Genomic DNA, 19838 nt, shown 5'->3' with positions numbered 1-19838 from the left:
TTGTTAGTGGGCTTCGGTAGTTCGGGTTTTTCAAGGAACTTGTCCACTGTCCTGGGATAACATATTTACGGCATAAAATTGTTTAATGTATTCCTTTGTTATCCGACTCTCACCGCTGATACTGATAACTTGTGTCTTCTCTCTCTTTTTTTTTCCCAATCAGTCCAGCTACAGCTTTATCAATTTCATGTATTTCAAAGAATCAGTTTTGGCTGATTACTGGTTTTCTCTCTGGTTTTCCATTTTCTTCTATAATCTTTATGATTTCTTTTATTCTGCTCACTCTGGATTTAATTTACTTTAACTTTCTTAACACAGAAGCTGAAATCAGTAATTTGAGACCTCTTCTCTTTTTTAATTTAGACATTTCTAGTCCTATAAATATTCTTCTAAGTACTGTTTTACCTGTTTGCCACAAATTTTGAAAAGCTGTGTATTCATTTTTATTCAGTTCATAATACTCTGTCTTTTGATCTCTGCTTTTACACACAGGTTATTTAGCAGTATGCTATTTAGTTTCCAAATATTTCAGAATTTTCCAGAGAGTCTTCTGTCACTGATTTCTAATCTAACCCCACTGTAGTCAGACAATATACACTGTAGGACTTTAATCCTTTTCCATTTGTCATGACCTGTTTTATGGCTTGAAATATAGTCTCTTGGTAAATGTTCTGCGTGCACTTGAGAGGAATGTGTATTCTGCTGTTCGGTGGAGTGTTGTATAAGTGTCACTTTGGTCAAGTTAGTCTAATAGTGTTGTTCAAGTTTTTTGTAAACTTACTAACTTTCTATCTACTTGTTCCATCAATTGTTGAGGGAACAGTGCTGAAATATCCCAGTGACTGGAGATTCATTTATTTTTCTTTCAGTTCTGTTAGTTTTGACCTCGTATTTTTGAAGTTGTTGTGTCGGGTGCATAAGCATCTAGAATCATTACGTCATCTTGATTAATTGATGCCTTACCATTGTAAAATGACAGTCTTTATCCCTAGTAATATACTCTACTTTGGAATCGACTTTACCTGATTTCACTATAGCCACTCCAGCTTTCTTTTCATTGGTACTGGTATTAGCATGGTATAATTTTTTCATCCTTTTACCTTTAACTGATTTTTATCTTTAAAGTGCATTTCCTATAGGCAACATATAATTTAGGACTTTCTGCTATATGTCTGCCTTTTAATTAGGGTGTTCAGACCACTTATGTTTAATGTGATTATTAATATGACTGGATTTAAATCTACCACTTTGCTATTTGGATTTTGTTTTGTTCTGTCCACATGTTATTTCTTCTTCTACCTTCTTTTGGATTTTCCTATTTCACAATTTTTTATGATTCCATTTTAACCCTTTTGGTGGCATATTATCTATAACTTTTATTTTTATTTTATTTTTTTTAAAGATTTTATTTTATTTGACAGAGATAGAGACAGCCAGCGAGAGAGGGAACACAAGCAGGGGGAGTGGGAGAGGAAGAAGCAGGCTCACAGCGGAGGAGCCTGATGTGGGGCTCCATCCCACAACGCCAGGATCACGCCCTGAGCTGAAGGCAGACGCTTAACCGCTGTGCCACCCAGGCGCCCCACATATTATCTATAACTTTTAGGTGATGTGTGTGTGCGTGCACACACAGTTGCTTTAAAGTCTGTAGTAAACAGCTTTAAAGTCTGTAGTAAACATCTTTAATTTATCAATCTACCTCCAAGCAATACTATAACACTTTATAGTGAAAGAATCTTATGCTTCCATTTCTCCCCTCCCAGCCTTTGTGCTAGGGCATGTATTTTCCACAAACCCCACAACACATTATTACTGTTTTTCTTTACGTGATGAAATATATTTGAAGAAAAATTATAAGGAAAAAAAAGGCTTTCATATTTACCCATGTTTACCATTTCCTGTAGTCTTCGTTTCTTTGTGTGCCTCCAGATTTCCATCTGGTATCATTTCCCTTCTGTTGGAAGAAGGCCCTTTAGCATTTCCTATAGATTAGGTCTCCTGGTGATGGACTCTCTCAGTTTTTATATGTCTAAAGTCTTTATTATGCCTCCATTTCTGAAAGATGGGAATAGAATCCTAGACTGACTTTCTTTCAATACTTTAAAGATGTCACTCCACTATCTTCTGACATGGATTGATTCTGATGAGAAGTCTGATGTCTTTCATCCTTGTTCCTCCTTATGTAATGTGGTTTTTTGGGGTTTTTTTCCAGCTGCTTTTAAGATTTTCTCTTTATCACCAGCTATAGGCAATTTGATTATATATGCCTCGGTGTTTCTTTTGCTTGGGGATTTGTTGGACTGCTCCACTATGTGGGTTTATAGTTTCTATCACATTTGTAAAATTTTCAACCATCATTTCTTCAAATATGTCTTCCGTTCCCCTGTTCCAGCTCCCATCCTCATGGCCTCCAATTACATATATATCTGGCTAGTGGAAGTTGCCCTACCCCTCTCTACTGCTCTATTTATCTCTCCTTCAGTCTTTTGTCTATGCTTTTAGATGGCTTTTGTTGCTTTGTTTTCCATTTTACCGATCTTTTCCTCTGCCCCATCTGATCTACACGTTAATCTCCATCTCAAATTCATTTTTTTCATCTCTAGCTCCATTTGGGTCTTTTTTTCATATCCTCCATCTCTAACAGGTTCAATTGTCCCTCTACCTTCTTGAGCATTTGCAATATAGTTATAAAAACTTTCAATTGTCCTTGTGTACTAATTCTGTCATCTGTAACTTTTCTGGGCTGACTGATTTCTCTCTGAATTATGGTTCATATTTTCCTGCTTCTTTGCATGCCTGGTAAGTTCTGATTTGATGCAGGTCATTGTGAATCTCACCTTGTTTGAGTGCTGGATATTTGTGTATTTCTGTAAACATCCCGAGCTTTGCTAAATTACTTAGAAACTGTTAGATCCTTTTGAGTATTGCTTTTGAGATTTGTTAGGTGAGAGTAGGGTGGAATTTACTCAAGGGTTAATTCTGCCTTACAATTTCAGCAATACCCCTCTAGATACTCTGCCTGATAACCTGTAAATTACAAGGTCTTCCACTCTGGCCGGTGTTCAAACAAACGACTATTCCCAGGCCTATATGGGCTCTGAGCGTTTTGCCTTCTGCTACCTTCAGGTTGTTCCTTACCTGGTGTCTGTTAGTTTCCTCACACACTTGTGCCAACTGTATTCAACTGAAGATACATGCTCTGCAAATCTTCTAAGACACTGCAAATGTTCAGAGTGTTCTCTTTGTTCAGCCCTCTCCACGCCAGAGAACTCTCCAGGCTCCGCTCCAGACTGCCAGCTCTGACTCCTGAACTCAGTTTTACCTGCATTCCCCTGCCCTGCTCTGTAGCCTAAAGACTCTCTCCAGGCAGTAAGGTGGCACAGTCATAGGGGCCACCTTGTTTGTTTCTCCTACCCCAGGGACCACTGTCTTGTGGGCCTGATGTCCAATTTCTGAAAACCACTGTTTCATGAATTTTGCATAGTTTTTTCAGTTGTCTCAGATGGAAGAGTAAGTTCAGTCCCTGTTGTTCACCTTGGCTGAAAGGAAAAGTCTGTGGCATATCTATTACATTCTGAAAAGTATTTTCCACTTTGCACAGAGTTTTCTTTTCATTTTATCTTTCCCCACCTTTGAACTTAACTTTGAGACCAAATGAACTTTTCCAGAAGATTTTGGGATTACAGGATGAATTCTGCAAAAAACCAATTTAATATTTCATTATTGCAAAGTTCACAAGAAGGTAACCATTAACTTTACTCATTCATTTAGGTCACCATAACAGGCATCTATAGAAAAATTATTTAGTAAAATAAGGCAACTTAATAAATATACTGCTGGCAGTTAGGATGCCAAAAAAAAAAAAAAGTCTGAAATGTTAAAACACACATTTCAATGTAAAAATCAATAAAGTTTTGAACATTATTAAAATATCGATGGACAATAAAATAATTCTTTACACCTCACAGTAAAGCCTTTAAAAATAAAAGGGATATAATTTGTAACTTAGTTTTAGATGCTAGATATACATTTGAAGACTTTTAAGAAAGCATGACCACCTCCAGAAAAAAAAGAAATTGACTAATTTAATGACTAATCTGTATGAGCAAGAATACGAAATATCAACCATTAATCAGAACGATGAACCAACATTATAACCTAATCAGGTCCTGTCTGATTTTATAGTAAGATCTATCAAGATGCTTTTCACTTTAATTATGAAATAATCTAAACATAAAAAGTGTGGAGAATAGGGGCACCTGGGGGGCTCAGTCGTTTCAAGTGTCGGACTCTTGGTTTCAGCTCAGGTTGTAATCTCAGGGTCGTGGGATCGAGCCCCATGTCAGGTTCCACACTGGGCACATGCAGAGCCTGCTTAAAATTCTCTCTCCCTCTCCTTCTGCCCCTAGTGCCCCTGCTTGCTCTCTCTCTAATAAATAAATAAATCTTAAAAAAAAAAGTGTGAAAACTCATTTAACCCACCAACCATATTTAATATATTGTCATGACTGCTTCAGATCCTTTACTATTTTTTACTAAATAAAACAACATGATACGGGTGAAATCTTCTGTTTTACCCTAGTGTCCTTATTCCCTACTTCCTAGAGATAACCACTGACCGCCCCTCACTTAACACGTCCCCTTTATTGTTAAACTCTCATTCCATAAGTCACAACCACAGAAAATATTTTGTGCTATTTTAAGTTTATAGAATTAAATATTTAAACTAAAGAATCTACAGTATATTTTATAGTACAAACAAGAGAACATTCCTCAACATAACGTTGAAGGAAGAGTCCCTTTGTGACACGGTGATAATGTACCATGACTTTGCTACTGCATATTACCCTATTCCTTTCTAAAAAAGAGGGGCACCGGACGACTGCTTCTTTACAGCAGAATGCGAAATAATAAACATAAAAAGAATCACAGAGTAAGAAAAATCCTGATTTTTGTAAACATCAATGATTCAGGTAGGGATCATCGAGAGATACTAAAACTACCGGAAACAGGATAGGTGAATGGTCTCAATGTTTATCACTCCGTACGCTACTTATTAATCAGAAAGGTCCTTTCACAACACAGAAATCTGGTAGACAGTGCCTTAACCAAATGACTGAAATATGTGCAACCAGTAACAGGGCAAAGCAACATCAAGTGCTTTCTGAAATGATGCAACAGGAAGGAATCACCTCCACCCATTTCAACAAACTATTTATGTAAAGGCCTGCTAATCAACACTTCAGGTTTTGTGTGACATACAGTCTGGGCCACAATTGTGGCTACGGTCCAAGAAACTTCATTTATAGAAACAGGTGGCAGGTCAGTCTTACCTTGTCATAGTCTGCAACCTACAGAGTAATCCAGCCAAAAATGTTTAACCTGACTCTAAGCATGAGAAAACAATCAAATAAATCCAGGTTGTAGGACATTCTGTAAGAACACGGACCTAGATTTAAAAAAAAAAAACACCAGGGGCGCCTGGGTGGCATAGCGGTTAAGCGTCTGCCTTTGGCTCAGGGCGTGATCCTGGCGTGATGGAATCGAGCCCCATATCAGGCTCTTCTGCTATGAGCCTGCTTCTTCCTCTCCCACTCCCGCTTGTGTTCCCTCTCTCGCTGTCTGTCTCTATCTCTGTCGAATAAATAAATAAAATCTAAAAAAAAAAAAATACAATGACAGACAAAAGGTGGGGGGCTGTTCCAGATTAAAGGAAATTAAGAAGACAGGATGTGCCATGAAAAGATACAGTGGAACCCTAAATACATGTTTCTAAGTGAAGGAAACCAGTCTATAAAGGCTACATATTTTGCAAATCCAAGCACGTGATATCCTGGAAGAAGCAAAACTAGAGACAGTAAAGAGATTAGCGGTTGCCTGGGGCTTGCAGGGGAGGATGACTAGGTGAAGCATGGAGGATTTTTATGGCAGTGAAACTGTTCTGTACGTCAGTGTAATGTGACACAACATTACTCATTTGTTGAAACCCACGGAACTTTATAGCATCAAAAGTGAACTTTAATATACGCAAAGTAAAAAAAACCTACACCATTTAGGAGGACAGAGGATCCCAGGGAAGAATGCAGACGGTGACAAGGGAATCAAGACGTACTGTAAACGTATGAAACAACTTTCCTGGGGATGGTGGAGGAAAAGCTGCTGACGTCAGTAACTGTGGCAATGAAGAGTTTTTTTTAAGTCTAAGGCAAAAGAAACTGCACAAAAGCGCTGACCTCTAAGTTAACATCAAATTGCTTCCCAGAGGGTATGGATTAACGACTCTGTACACTGGAATTAAAGAATTAAATAAATGGAGGGCAAATGATGGGAGCCAGACTTCTCACTCTTCGAGTGGGAATATACGCAAGGGAAGGAAGCCAGAAGGATACACATTGGAATGGACTGTAAAACATCAGGAAGGACTCATGTTTAACATACAGATACAGATGGTGACATGAAAATACTCATAGATATGTGTATGCACACAGGTGGATCTATTTCTTTGCCCTTTCAGCTGAGAGATTTTTAAAGAACAATAGTCAGGAGGAGAGAGAACCTAGCACCCAGATCTGGCTCTCAGGAACCGGGACTCCTTTGAGAACTGGCTAATCCTGGGATTGGGGCGGCGTACGCCCACGATGAGCCTGAAGCATTTTATAGCACCAGAAAGTGAGAAAGTACTCAACACACACACAAGGCACACATCAGAGGGGCACAGAAGACAACTGAAAAGTCCCCAGTGGCCAGAGCCAGAAGAGTTTGCACAACAAAACAAAAACTTCCCTGCAGAAGAATTCCAAATAAATGATGTAGCTAATCCCCACCTCAAAGGAGGGGGAATGGAACTCCCCAAGCAAATTCCACTAGAGAGCTGTCCTACAATAGGCTTGACCAGTGCTCCTCAAAACGGTGAAAGCTATCAAGCAGGGAAGACATCTGAGGAACCCAAATGGCCCAGAGGAACCTTGGGAGACGTGACAATTAAATGTAGTGTGGAGTTCTAGAAGAGATCCTGGAACAGAATAAAGATATTAGGTAAAAACTATGGAAACCAAGAGAAACCATGGACATTAATTAATGATGCCTCAATATTGGCTCATTCATTGCAACAAATGTAGCCGACTAGGTAAGACATTAATGACAGGGCAAAGTGTGGTCAGGAACCTCAGATACAAAGAAACATACAAACTAACTACCTCTTCTAGTATTCAGCCAATAGAACAGCTGCTTTACAGAGTAACATACCACCAGGAGTAAGGAGGGATAGGGAAGGAGTTTTGAACTAGAAGGTTAGGCAAATCCTCTACAGCTTTTTTCTGTTTCATGGGTGGACTGATTTTAAACTTTTCAGAATCAAGACTTGAAGGATTACAAAATATTCAAATGCTTCCAAATCAAAGAATAATTAAAAGGTGTTATATTATCTAGACAGTTGGTTTCTACACTGTTCTGAATCTAGAAAATTAGTCGTCTATATAAGGTAGTATCATACAGTACATCTTTGATCAGAACATCATGTCCATTCCCTGTATGTTAACGTCAGATTTATTTTCTTATTTACATACTAATACATAAATATAAACTTATGTGTTTAATTTATATTTATTTATAAATAGAGGTGTTTATATTTATTATATTTATTCAACTTTAGGTTTTAATAGCATGATGTTGGGAAACAGTGATTCTCAGTAAGTATGAATCCAGTTTAACTCAGGTTCCTTTGCGGAGGGAGAAACAGACAGTTATGACAGGAAACGAGCTAGAATAAGGATGGCAAAAGGTGAACAGTTAGAAAGGCAAGAAGGCATCTAAAATAACCCCTCCTCCTCAAAAAAATAACCCCAAAAGATCATCCATCACCATGACCATTTCTGGCTGTAAGCAAAATTCACTATGCCACGGTGTCAAACCACTCTTCTAGCTTTCAGGGTTCAAAACACTAGAGCAAGGGGCACTCAAGGCAAAGACTCTTGACACTGAGTGAATCCGTTTACGTTGGAGATCCCACTTAGCAAGTAAAGCAGTAGAACAGAATAGAAGCAACTTAGTGTGGTGCGTAAGAGTACATATGCTACTGGAGGGGAGGTGGGTGGGAGGAGGGGGCAACTGGGAGACAGGCATTGAGAAGGGCACGTGATATGATGAGCACTGGGCATTACATGCAACTGATGAATGACTGAACACTACATCTGAAACTAATGATGTACTGTCTGTTGGCTAATTGAGTCTACATTTTAAAAGAAGTACATATGCTAAGCGAAGTCAGTCAGAAAGACAAATACTGTATGATTTCACACATACATGGAATTTAAGAAACAAAACAAATGAACCTAGGGGAAAGGAAGGAAACCTAAAATAAGATAAAACCAGAGAGGGAGACAAACCATAAGAGACAAACTAAGAGTTGCTGGAGGGGAGGTCAGTGATGGGCATTAAGGAGGGCACTTGATGAAATGAGCACTGGGTGTTATATGCAACTGATGAATCACTAAATTCTACCCCTGAAACTAATAATACGCTATGTTAATTAATTGAGTTTAAATTTAAAAAAATTTTTTGAAGAGTACATGTGGTACAGTTCAACTGCCTAGGATGACTTGCGGCTTCGCCTTTTATCAGCCGTGTAAGCTCAGGCAAGTTTCTTAACCTCTCTGTTCCTTAGTTTCTTCACCTATAAAATGGGATAGAACAGTTTCTACTCTAGAAGGATGAAATAAGGGGCACCTGGGGGGCTCAGCTGATTAAGCGTCTGCATTCAGCTCGGGTCATGATCCCAGGGTCCTGGGATCGAGTCCCACGTGGGGTTCCCTGCTCAGTGGGGAGCCTGCTTCTCCCTCTCCCTCTAACACTTCCCCTGCTTGTGCTCCCACATTCTCCCTCCCTAATAAATAAATAAAATCTAAAAAAAAAAAAAAAAAGAAGGATGAAATAAGATCATCTAGTTTAAGTTCTCAGCACAGTACCAAGCACATAGTAATGTTTGCTGTTATTATTACTTGAAAAATTCCCCAGAAATAAACTCTTTGGTCTTTGTTATGTACAAAATTAGAAAAGGCAGATATGCGGACCACCAACCTTTCAGAGCAGCTCCACAGTGCCTCCAATCAGACAGACTTGGGCACAGAGCCCACAGCTCAAGAGCCCACACCCAAAAGTTCACCTTTTAGTCAGTGGGACAAATTTCCCACAGGTACAACTGAAACAAGGAGCAGTTATGTTATTACAAACACAGGTGAGAGACGTGGGCAGGTAGGGTTGCGCATCACGCTGTGACCCATACCATTGCTCTGATGGGGAAGGCACCTATATGGTACCTGGGAAGAGAAGAGCACAGTGATGGGGGTGGGGGGTGCATCTTCTGCCACTGCAGTAGCCTGAAGGTTACACCTCATTCTCAAGGACTTCGAGAAGAACTTACCCTGCACTGTACCAAGAACATCACAGTACTTACTATGACAATCCTAAGAAACACTGTAATCCATAATATGCATAAAGATTTCAAAACAAGAAATACAGGGATTTGTTTTTCTTTCAAAATCCAAATACACTTCTGGTGTTCTCTTTTCAAAAGCAAGACACTGTAATTGGCAATACCTTAGTATCAACAAATGCTCCATAGGTCAGCCTACAGTTACTTTAAGGAGTAATTATGTTCTCTTTATGAAATCTTTTACAGTTACTGCAAAGGAGACTAACTGGTCTGTCGTCTGTATAGGTCACCTACCCTGCCTACTCCTTACCTAGGTAACACTGAGAAGTAAAACTACCCAAAGTGGGAATTTTTTGCCCTATTTTTGCAACTTTTCTGTGTCTGAAATTTTGTCAAAGTAAAAAAAAAATTATTAAGATAATATAAAGTAAGACATTTGTCAAAACTCATGGAATTATAATCTGTACACCATATGTAAATGACATTTCAATTAAAATAATAAAAGTTCATTCTAGATGTTTTATCAAATGTTGATGACTAGAACACTTTGATAATTAAAAACGGGTTAGGAATCCATTGAGGTCCTATCAAAAGTCTTCACTTGGGACGCCCGGGTGGCTTGGTCGCTTAAGCGTCTGCCTTTGGCTCAGGTCATGATCCCAGGGTTCCAGGATCAAGTCCCACATCAGGCTCCCTGCTCAGTGGGGAGCCTGCTTCTCCTTCTGCCTGCTGCTCCCCCTGCTTGTGCGCTCACTCTCTCTCTCTCTCTCTGATAAATAAATAATAAACAAATAAATAAATAAATAAAATCTTTGGAAAGGGAAAAAAAGGCTTTGCTCACTTTCTGCCTATTGAATTTTACGCTCAAAATGATAAAGTAGCATCAGCTGGTCTGGCTGTCATTTCTGTGATCTCAGTGAACAACAGCTCTCATGGTTTTCCGGCCGTACAGAGGCCGTCTCTGTGCTCAGCCAGGTGACACAATTAGCTACATTGCATTCCCTTGTTAATCAACCTCCAAATACATAAACCCTTTATAAGAAAACCTAGATCTTAATTTTTATTTAATTTAAAAAAAAAAAAAGTGGGCACCTGGGTGGCTCAGATGGTTAAACGTCTGCCTTCAGCTCAGGTCATGATCCCAGGGTCCTCAGTCCTTCATTGGGCTCCCTGCTCGGTGGGGAGCCTGCTTCTCCCTCTACCCATCCCCCCTGCTCATGCTCTCTCCCTCCCTCCCTCTCTCTCTCTCATAAATAAAATCTCTAATAAATAAAATCTTTTAAAAAGTTAAAAAAATAAATAATAAATAATAAAAAAGGAGGGAAAAAAGGGAGAAGCCACACACGGGGATACGAACTCCTGAGGTGGGCGCACACAGTGCTAAATGGGCCTCGGGAAGGTACTTCTAGCTGCGCAGAGCAGGAGCTGACCTGGTACCTGGCTGAGAACCGAGATTAAGATCTTTCAAAGTATTTTTAAAAAATTACCATCCATGTAAGAGTCAACTATTTTTTCAAAATACTAATAAAGCAAAATGACTAAGACATCTCATACCTTGCTTTAGAAATAATATAAATTCCTTTGTAGTTTGGTCCAAATTAACTCCATGGTATACTACAGGCCTGAAATTGCGATGCTCAAATGAACGAATGAGGCGAACTGTAATGGTCACTTCTTTCGAAGCCATGCGGAGAAATTCCTGTGACAAGGGACATGAGAACAGTCTAAATAACGTCAAATCACAATAATCTACATCAATTCACAATGATCTACAAGCCTGCACTCCCACCATGAGCCCCACGGGGCCCAGCCATCTCTCCCGCATCGTATGGTTACTCACAGTCTCCAAACCCAAGCAGATCCCGGGTCCCAAGCTTACTCCCACCTATCCACTGTGACCCTGGACAGCTTGGTCACCGTTGCTAATGTCCTGATTGGCACAAAACGATAAATCTCTCTCTCTCTTCCTCTGCCCCTCCCTTCCCCTCTTAAAAACAACAACAAACAAAAAACAATGCAGCCAGGATTCAAGGGTCAGTTTAATTCCCAAGTCCATGCTCTAACATACTATTGGAAAATCATGCCAAATTATTTCCTCTCCAAAAATTTGCAAAGTTGCCAATATTCTAAAGATACAGTTATGGTATATTTCTCTCTGGTAGTAACTGCTTCATGGTACTTTCAACTTTACATATAATTTTCAGCCATAATATACAATTTTACTAGGAAAAAATACCCATAATACTACACATAAGAAAGGATGTCTAACCTCACTAGGAATCAGAGAAATTCAAGATAATGAGACCTATCACTCACAGGACTAACAAACAAACAAACAAAATCTGATAATACCTAGTGTTGGCAAGGAGGGGTGTAGAGCAGTGAGAATTTAATCAGGGAAGGTGGGCATCCCCAACAGGTATCTTTTGATGCAGCAATTTCATTCAAAGGTACCCTAGGGAATCTGAGAAATATGTGCACAAGAAGAACACTTTATTAATTGCGAAGACTGGAAACATGTCCACCAACAGAAGAGATAAGGAAATTATGGCATACAGTGGAAGAGTACAAGCAGCAAAAATGAATGGACCTATGCATCAGCATAAATGAATCTCAAAAATATTATGGCAAATGAAAAAAAAAAGCAGGTTGCAGAAGAGTCACGGTACCCCACCATTTGTACTAAAGTTCAGAAACATAGCTTTTATTATGTTTAAAAGGAGATAACTGTTATTTCTGAGGCAGAGGAAGGATTATGCAATGAGAGAGAAGTACATGGGCCAATTATATGGGTAAAATTTCATATCTTAAGCAGGATTTCAGGTACATGGATAGTGTATTACTCTTTATGCCTTTTAGTGTGTCTGGACTATTTCATAATATACACAAACAAGCCATACTCATTTGGCCTAGAAAGTCTCTCTGTATCATACAATGCTTAAACAAGTATTTTACCAAGGTTGAGAGGATATATAGCACATTATGTGTGAAAAGCAAAGGTTCAAGCTGTTTTAATACATAAATTTATAATTAGAATTTATATTGTTTATACTTAAATGAATGGTTCTTAATGAACTGAATTATTTTTTCCCCTCTAAAATAAGGTAAGGGCTCACCTTATAATCTTGCTTAGTACTTAATGACTTCAAATTAACAATTGGAATGGATAATTCCAATATTAGCGATGACTCTATTTCTTCTTAAATCTGGATTACGATGTTGCCCCCAAATTCTGATCCTAGAATCTATCAAGTATTAGCAGTTCAGCAGACATTTACGAAATTACAATGTAAGATATACTGAAGTACTTGATAAAGTATACTTCTTGAAAAAGGGATACTGTAAAAGATTTCTGTAAAAGATTTTAGAAGCAGTGTTACAGGTTTGCTGAAACCATGACCACTTCTTCCTCCTGTCATGCAGCTCCCACAACAACAAAGCAGCCCTCCAAGACACACGCACACACATCCAGGCACACATGCTAGAAAGCCCTATAGTGTAGTCCAAAGTCCCCAAAGAGTTTAGACGCGGACAGATCTAACTAAAAATCAACTCCATCTTTTTGTTGCAACACATAGTTGGATCTCACGTGATAGACTCAATGAATAGTAGCCGCTTTTAGCAACAGTCAGTTTGGGATAAAATAGGTTTGGGCATAAGGACAGCTAACGTAGGCAGAAGATCCTAGACTCCCAGGTGCAATAAATAAATCATATAAATGGTCTAAGGAGGCTGGGCAGACTGGCACATGCGTGCCTTAATGAAACTTTCATAATTAGAGGTTTGTTCCTTCCACTTAATAAAAAGCTGCCCAAATGTCATACTTAAATAGTTGAAATTTTGAATTTGCATTAATATCTAATTTTGGTCAGCAACGCACTGTCACCTTCATCAGAAATTTGTTATACTTTATACTCAGTCACTAAAGAATAATAGCTACCTATAATAAGGAGGCAACCATTACCTGATTTGTCTTAAGGACTGCAGGAATTACAGCTTGTGGGGGCACCTGGGTGGCTCAGTCTGTTAAGGGTCTGCTTTTGTTTTTTTTTTTTAAGATTTTATTTATTTATTTGACAGACATAGAGACAGCCAGTGAGAGAGGGAACACAAACGGGGAGTGGGAGAGGAAGAAGCAGGCTCATAGCGGAAGAGCCTGATGTGGGGCTTGATCCCACAACGCCGGGATCACGCCCTAAGCCGAAGGCAGACACCCAACGACTGCGCCACCCAGGCGCCCCCTAAGGGTCTGCTTTTGGCTCAGGTCATGATCCCAGGGTCCTGGGATCCAGCCCCTCTTGGTGGGGGGTGGGGGGTGGGGGGTGGTTTCTCTCTCTCCCCTTCTCCCTTTACCCTTCCCCCCACCCCCTGCCCTCCCACTCCCACTCGTGCTCACTCCTTGCATGCTCGCTCTATCAAATAAATAAATAAAATCTTTAAAAAAAAAAACACTACAGCTTGTTAGTTTAGGGAGGCAGGCATACTGAAGAGACAATTTAGAAAGCTAATATTACAGATTATAAAACGTGATATTTTCCCAGAGGTTCAACTTACTTAAAAAAAAAAAATCTGGTCAAATTTAAAAGGCATCCCACTGAAGCGACAGAGAAACCAAAACAAATAAAAACTTTGGAACAAATTAATAAAAAATATTCAAGGACAGATAAAAGATTTGAATAAATGAAATGACCAAGTTGTTAATTATGAAGACTCAAAGTTGTAAAGAAATCAATTCTCCCCTAAATTCACCTAGAAACTGAATAAAATCTCAACCAAAATATAAAAGGATGCCTTGGGGGACCTGTCACAAATATGTCTAAAATCTATCCGGAAGAATAAATTTATGAGCTTAGTCAGCAAAGTCATAAAAAAAAAGGCAGCACCAATTATCAAAACACATTATTAAGCAATAGTCAGACATATAATCGTACATGAAGAAGCTGGTATGATTCATATATTCACAGAAGTCAGTAATAAAAATTTTAAAGGACAATTAAGCCGTAGTAATTTAAGTTGTAATGATGAAGCAGGGAAAACTGGCAAATCAGTGGAACACAACCGAAAATTCAGAAACAGATTCAAGATTAGAGAATTTAGTATAAAAGTGGTGTTTGACATTAGTGGGGAAAAGATAGTTTATTTAATAAATGGCATTGGGAAAAACTGGTCAGATATTCAGAGAAAAGTAATGCTAGATCCTTACCTCATCCCTTATACAAAAATAAATCCGACATGGAACAAATATTCACATTTAACTGTAAAATCACAGAGAGGCACCAGAAAAATGGGCACATATTTTTATAAACTTAAGGTAAGAAAGGCCTTCCTAAGTGAATAAAAATCAGCAACCACCCAGAAAGAGACTGATACGTATTACAACAGAAATATGTAAGAAAAGACCGACACCTTAGTAGAAACATGGGTAAAGCCACCCAGGTGGCTCAGTCAGTTAAGCACCGGCCCTCCGCTCAGGTCACGATCTCAGAGTCCTCAGACGAAGCCGTCATCAGGCTCCCTGCTCAGCGGGGAGCCTGCTTCTCCCTCTCCCTCTGCCTCCCACTCTGCCTATTTGTGCTCTCTCCGTCAAATAAATAAAATCTTAAAAAAAAAAAAACCATCCAAGTTCAGACTAGGAAATTCTGTTCAATAAATGATCTGGTTTCTTTTTTTCTTTTCTTTTTTTAATTTATTTGTCAGAGAGAGAGAGAGAGAGCACAGGCAGGGGGAGCAGCAGGCAGAGGGAGAAGCAGACTCCCGACTGAGCAACGAGCCCAATACGGAGCTCAGTCCCAGGACTCTGGGGCCATGACCTGAGCTGAAGGCAGACATTTAACTGACTGAGCCACCCAGGCGCCCCTGACTTGGTTTCTTCAGTAAATAAATAACACAAGAAATAAGGCGAAGATGATTATAAATTAAAAGAGACTTAAAGAGATCAACCAATGCAAAACTTTAGATCGCTTCTGATTTACATAAATGTTTTTACTGCGAGAAATTTTAAACATATAAAAAAGAGACAATGACGATGATATTAGAAATTAATGTTGAGGCGCCTGGGTGGCACAGCGGTTAAGCGTCTGCCTTCGGCTCAGGGCGTGATCCGGCGTGATGGGATCGAGCCTCACATCAGGCTCCTCCGCTATGAGCCTGCTTCTTCCTCTCCCACTCCCCCTGCTTGTGTTCCCTCTCTCGCTGGCTGTTTCTATCTCTGTCGAATGAATAATAAATAAAATCTTTAAAAAAAAAAAAAAAAAGAAATTAATGTTAATTCTCTTTATTTGATAGTATTTTTCAGTTCTTATCTTAAAAGAGTAAGGTAGATATAGGCGAAATGGTATGAATGATTTGCTTTCAAATAGCTGGCAGAGCAAAAACCAGTAGAATACAGATGAAAAGAAAGAATGGCAGAATATTGTTAACTGCTCGAGCTGGGTATATATGAGACCTTGTCATGCTATTCTACTGTTTTATACGTGTAAAATTTCTCACAATAAGAACATTTTAAGGAAAGTACACAAAGATGTACATTCAAGGAACTTGTTTTTCAGTGAAGTGCTTCTAACAGTTAACAAAAATTAGAATCCATCTACATGCCCATCAATGGAGAACTGCCTAAGTAAACTCCGTAAGATAAAATCCCCTGCAGCCACTAAAGGGCGATACGGATCCATGGACACTACTTTGAAAGACGCTATGACAGATTAGGGAGTGAAAACAGAAGCTAGAAAGCCACGGGTATGTGGTGTCTCCATAAGCACACAGAGACGTCCAGAGCGGCATTTACCAAAACGTGGACAGCGGCTATCTCCGAATGGGAGAAATATAAGAGACTTCTGTTTTATGTATGTTTAATATTGCTTGATGTTTTAATAATGATTATGTGTTTTTAAGTTATGCTGTTTCTTTTTTTTTTTTTTTTAAGATTTTATTTATTTATTTGACAGAGAAAGACAGCCAGCGAGAGAGGGAACACAAGCAGGGGGAGTGGGAGAGGAAGAAGCAGGCTCCCAGCAGAGGAGCCTGATGTGGGGCTCGATCCCAGAACGCCGGGATCACGCCCTGAGCTGAAGGCAGACACTTAACGACTGCGCCACCCAGGCGCCCCTAAGTTATGCTGTTTCACTGTACACTTACATTTGTGCTTCTTTGCTGGGTTTTCCATCGACAAAAAGGTATTTTTAGAACTAAGCCATTTCCTTTTAAGAAGAGAGAACAGAACAAAAGTAAACAACAGAATTTATCGATACTGTCAAGGATAGAGAGGGTGAGAAACTTCATAACTGACATGCAGTTAAGGGGTACCAATAAATCTCAAATGCATGCAGCAGAGCTCCCTGAAGTAGGTGACACACCCAGGACGAGTCTCATCTTGTCTAAGATGGCACCAAGGCCCTCCGCACCCAGCCCCTCCCTCCTCTCTGATGCTATCTGTCACCGCCACAATCCACCTTCCATATAGCACTCCAGCAGCCAAGGCAGCCCACAGGCTCCCGCACATACCACGCTGCTTCCAAGCCTCGGCCATACCCTTCCGCTCCGGCTTCCCCCACACTTCCTCTGTCCCAAGCCTCTTTGCGTCACCACGCAGGCAGCCTTCAAAACTCAGGCAGGACCACCTGCTCCAGCTCACCCTTGCTCCAGCTCCTCCTCTGCCCCGGCCTCAGCTGCCAGCCCTGCTGGCTGCCCACAGCACCTAGTGGTGCCGCAGGGAAGACAGCTGTTGAAAGGGTCTGGCCCAATAGCCCCTTGGGGGAAAGAATGTTATACGGATTCTTTGGGATACCCAGCAACATGTGTGGCCTGAGGCACACCAGAGCCCCCAACAATGTCAGCAGAACGAAGTGCAGCTAAGGAGCTGAGGAAAACCTGAATCCTTCCCTGCACTGCAGTCATAGTACCTCGGGCCTATGAGCTTTTCCACTGCCCATGAAAATATCTGAGACCTTAGGGCGCCTGGGGGGCTCAGTCAGTGAAGCGTCTGCCTTCGGCTCAGGTCATGATCCCGGGGTCCTGGGATGGAACCCCACGTCAGGTTCCCTGCTCAGTGGGGAGCCTGCTTCTCCCTCTGCCCCTACCCACCCCCCACCCCGCCCCCGGCCTGTGCGCATGCATGCGAGCTGTCACAAAAATGAATAAAATCTTTTTTAAAAAAAAGAAAATATTTGAGACCTTAAAGAAAAGCCTTATTGCTCCAGAATATGAAAACTTTTAAAAATCAGAATTAACGCCATATGACATTTCAGCAGCAGCTCAACTCTATCCGTAATTACATGTTAGGTTAACATAGAATATGGGTGAGGTTGTAAAAAAAAAAAAGAGAGAGCGAGAGAGACAGCGACAGTGCCTGGGGTTAGGAACGTCTTTAAACCTCCCTGCCTAAAAAAACAAAAACAAAAAAACAAGAACCCGTTCTGGCTGATACTTACCCAACTGGATTGGGATAATGAAGAAGTCACCATATCCAAAGCACACTCAACTCTTGAAAACAAAGAAACAAACAAAAGAAACACACAACCTGTGTCGGGACCCTCTCACAGGGAGTTCCCAGGTACCCGACAGGTAACCAGTGTTTCATCAGAGCCAAGAACAGATGCAGCCCAGCAGCCTCCCCTTCTGGCCTAGAATTCCCTGGTCCTTACAGGACAGGTCGGCGCTGTTTTTTTATGGCCTAGGCTCTAGCAGCGTGAACGGTGAAGGTGGAAATTCAGCATGGAATGGTCAAGGGAAAGCCAAGCCAAGCTGCATGCCAGCCTCCCTAAAGACCCAGCTGTTCTCATTCCAAGCTGGCTCCTCTCCTCATTGCAAAATTCTGAGTTGAAGGACTGTCAACCAGTTGGCACAGGCTCCTGAGGTGAAAAAAAATCGAGCACCGTAGGTAAAAAGGCTCAGGACCCCCCGTGATGATAAGTACAAAATATGCATTCTCGCAGAACACTCAGTTGTTGACATTAGGCTGATCTCTATCAGCCCAAATAAATGAAACAACTAACTGCAGCCAATTCTGGTTATTAGCAGTGGATAAGGTTTATCAAGTGGTCGCGAACAATGAATTAGTGAATACTGAACCACTGCTCCTAGGGAAATACAGCGTTAGGTTCCCCTGAGTTTCTGGTGCATCTGGTCACAACGTTTTCATCAACGGATCAATACGTAATCTTGTTTTGTGTGTATTTATGTTTAAAGATGCCTTATTTTATATTCTTGATTTCTTAGCATTCAACTCACAGCCAACAGCACCATAACTCAGGTCTGGAAAAAAGTTTATCTAAGGCACGTATTCTTCTCCTTCAGGCACATCATAACCTTCCTGGACACTTCAGCACTTCAGGTGGGGGTTGTTTTAAATAGCGAGATCGCCAAAAAAGCACACAAATGTGAAAAGCATGGCACTAAAGAGAACGCAAACCAGACCCTTGTTTACAATATGAGAGCTGAAACAAGAAGGTCCGCTGGTTTGACCTCAGCTGGGAATGTAAATATTGGTAACTCAAAGTTTTCACTATTCTGCACATTTCAACCAAAAAACTCTGAGTCTTGCTTTCCGGGTTACAAATAAATTTTAGTGAGTTAGTGAGTAGGTGAATTCACAACGAATATGCAAATAATGAAGACTGACTTTACTACCCTCCCCCCCAAAAAGGAGATGTGCCTTTGAAAGCATTTGAAGCATGCTCTTGACCTTTTTATGAGAGAATGGAATCCAAAATGAGTTAAGTATTAGAAGCTTTGACAGTACAAAAGCACTCAACATTCAAGCAGTTAACATGGAGGAGATTTTATAACCACCAGACAGAAGAGGGCACTGGGTGACCTTCCTTCCTGCAACCCGCAGGTTTCCGAGAAGTGGTGGATAGGACTTGAATTTTAACAGACTCCTAGGGTGAATCATTTTGGAAAAACTAACAATCTTGGTAAAGTTGTATCTACTTCCTAAATGTAAATATTATAAAACCAAAACTGCCATATAGCAAGTTTGCTTCAAAGTCTATCTTACTATATGGGACCCTAGCTGGCTCAGTCAGTAGAGCGTGCGACTCTTGATATCAGGGTTGTAAGTTCAAGCTCCATGTTAGCTGTAGAGATTACTTAAAAGTAAAATAAAAAAATTTTAAAAATTACAAAAAAAAAAAAAGGCTTGTGTTGCCCACATGAAAAAAGTACAACTTTCAAAAAAGTATTGTTCTAACCAAATAAGAAGAATATATATGTATATTGCACCAAATGCCTAGTTTGCCTCTAGAGTTAGGAACTACATCACAGGGCAAAAAGTCCATTCGCCTTTCTTTTTGAAACAAGTCAATAAAAAGAGGATAAGAAATACAGTTCCTTGTTCCTTTATGTGAGGGAACTAAAGTGGCACAGGTGGTCAGGTATAAAAGTAGGGTGAAAAAGGAATTCTGCTAAGATG

The 19838-nt window shown here is 40.2% G+C and overlaps 1 protein-coding gene across 11 annotated transcripts in view; it reads right to left on the bottom strand.

Annotated features, from left to right (window-relative positions):
* Nucleotides 1-19838, bottom strand: part of CUNH2orf76 (chromosome unknown C2orf76 homolog) — a 55845-nt gene that overhangs the window by 20597 nt on the left and 15410 nt on the right. For 3 of the 11 annotated variants that reach the window (XM_057317239.1, XM_057317242.1, XM_057317236.1), the window contains 2 exons: nt 11783-11894; nt 10985-11129 (listed from right to left, as the gene is read on the bottom strand). In XM_057317239.1, the coding sequence (XP_057173222.1) occupies nt 10985-11117 (133 nt within the window). In that variant the 5' untranslated portion in view covers nt 11118-11129; nt 11783-11894. Of the gene's footprint in view, nt 1-10984; nt 11130-11782; nt 11895-16564; nt 16627-17060; nt 17415-17856; nt 17909-19838 lie in introns of those variants that run through there. The other 8 variants (XM_044388268.3, XM_057317260.1, XM_057317252.1 and 5 more) reach the window with 6 other exon arrangements.

The sequence above is a fragment of the Ursus arctos genome, unplaced genomic scaffold (assembly GCF_023065955.2).
Source record: "Ursus arctos isolate Adak ecotype North America unplaced genomic scaffold, UrsArc2.0 scaffold_1, whole genome shotgun sequence".
NCBI classification, from domain to species: domain Eukaryota; kingdom Metazoa; phylum Chordata; class Mammalia; order Carnivora; family Ursidae; genus Ursus; species Ursus arctos.
Note: the sequence above shows the minus strand (reverse complement) of the source record. Positions and strands in the feature narration are given on the sequence as shown.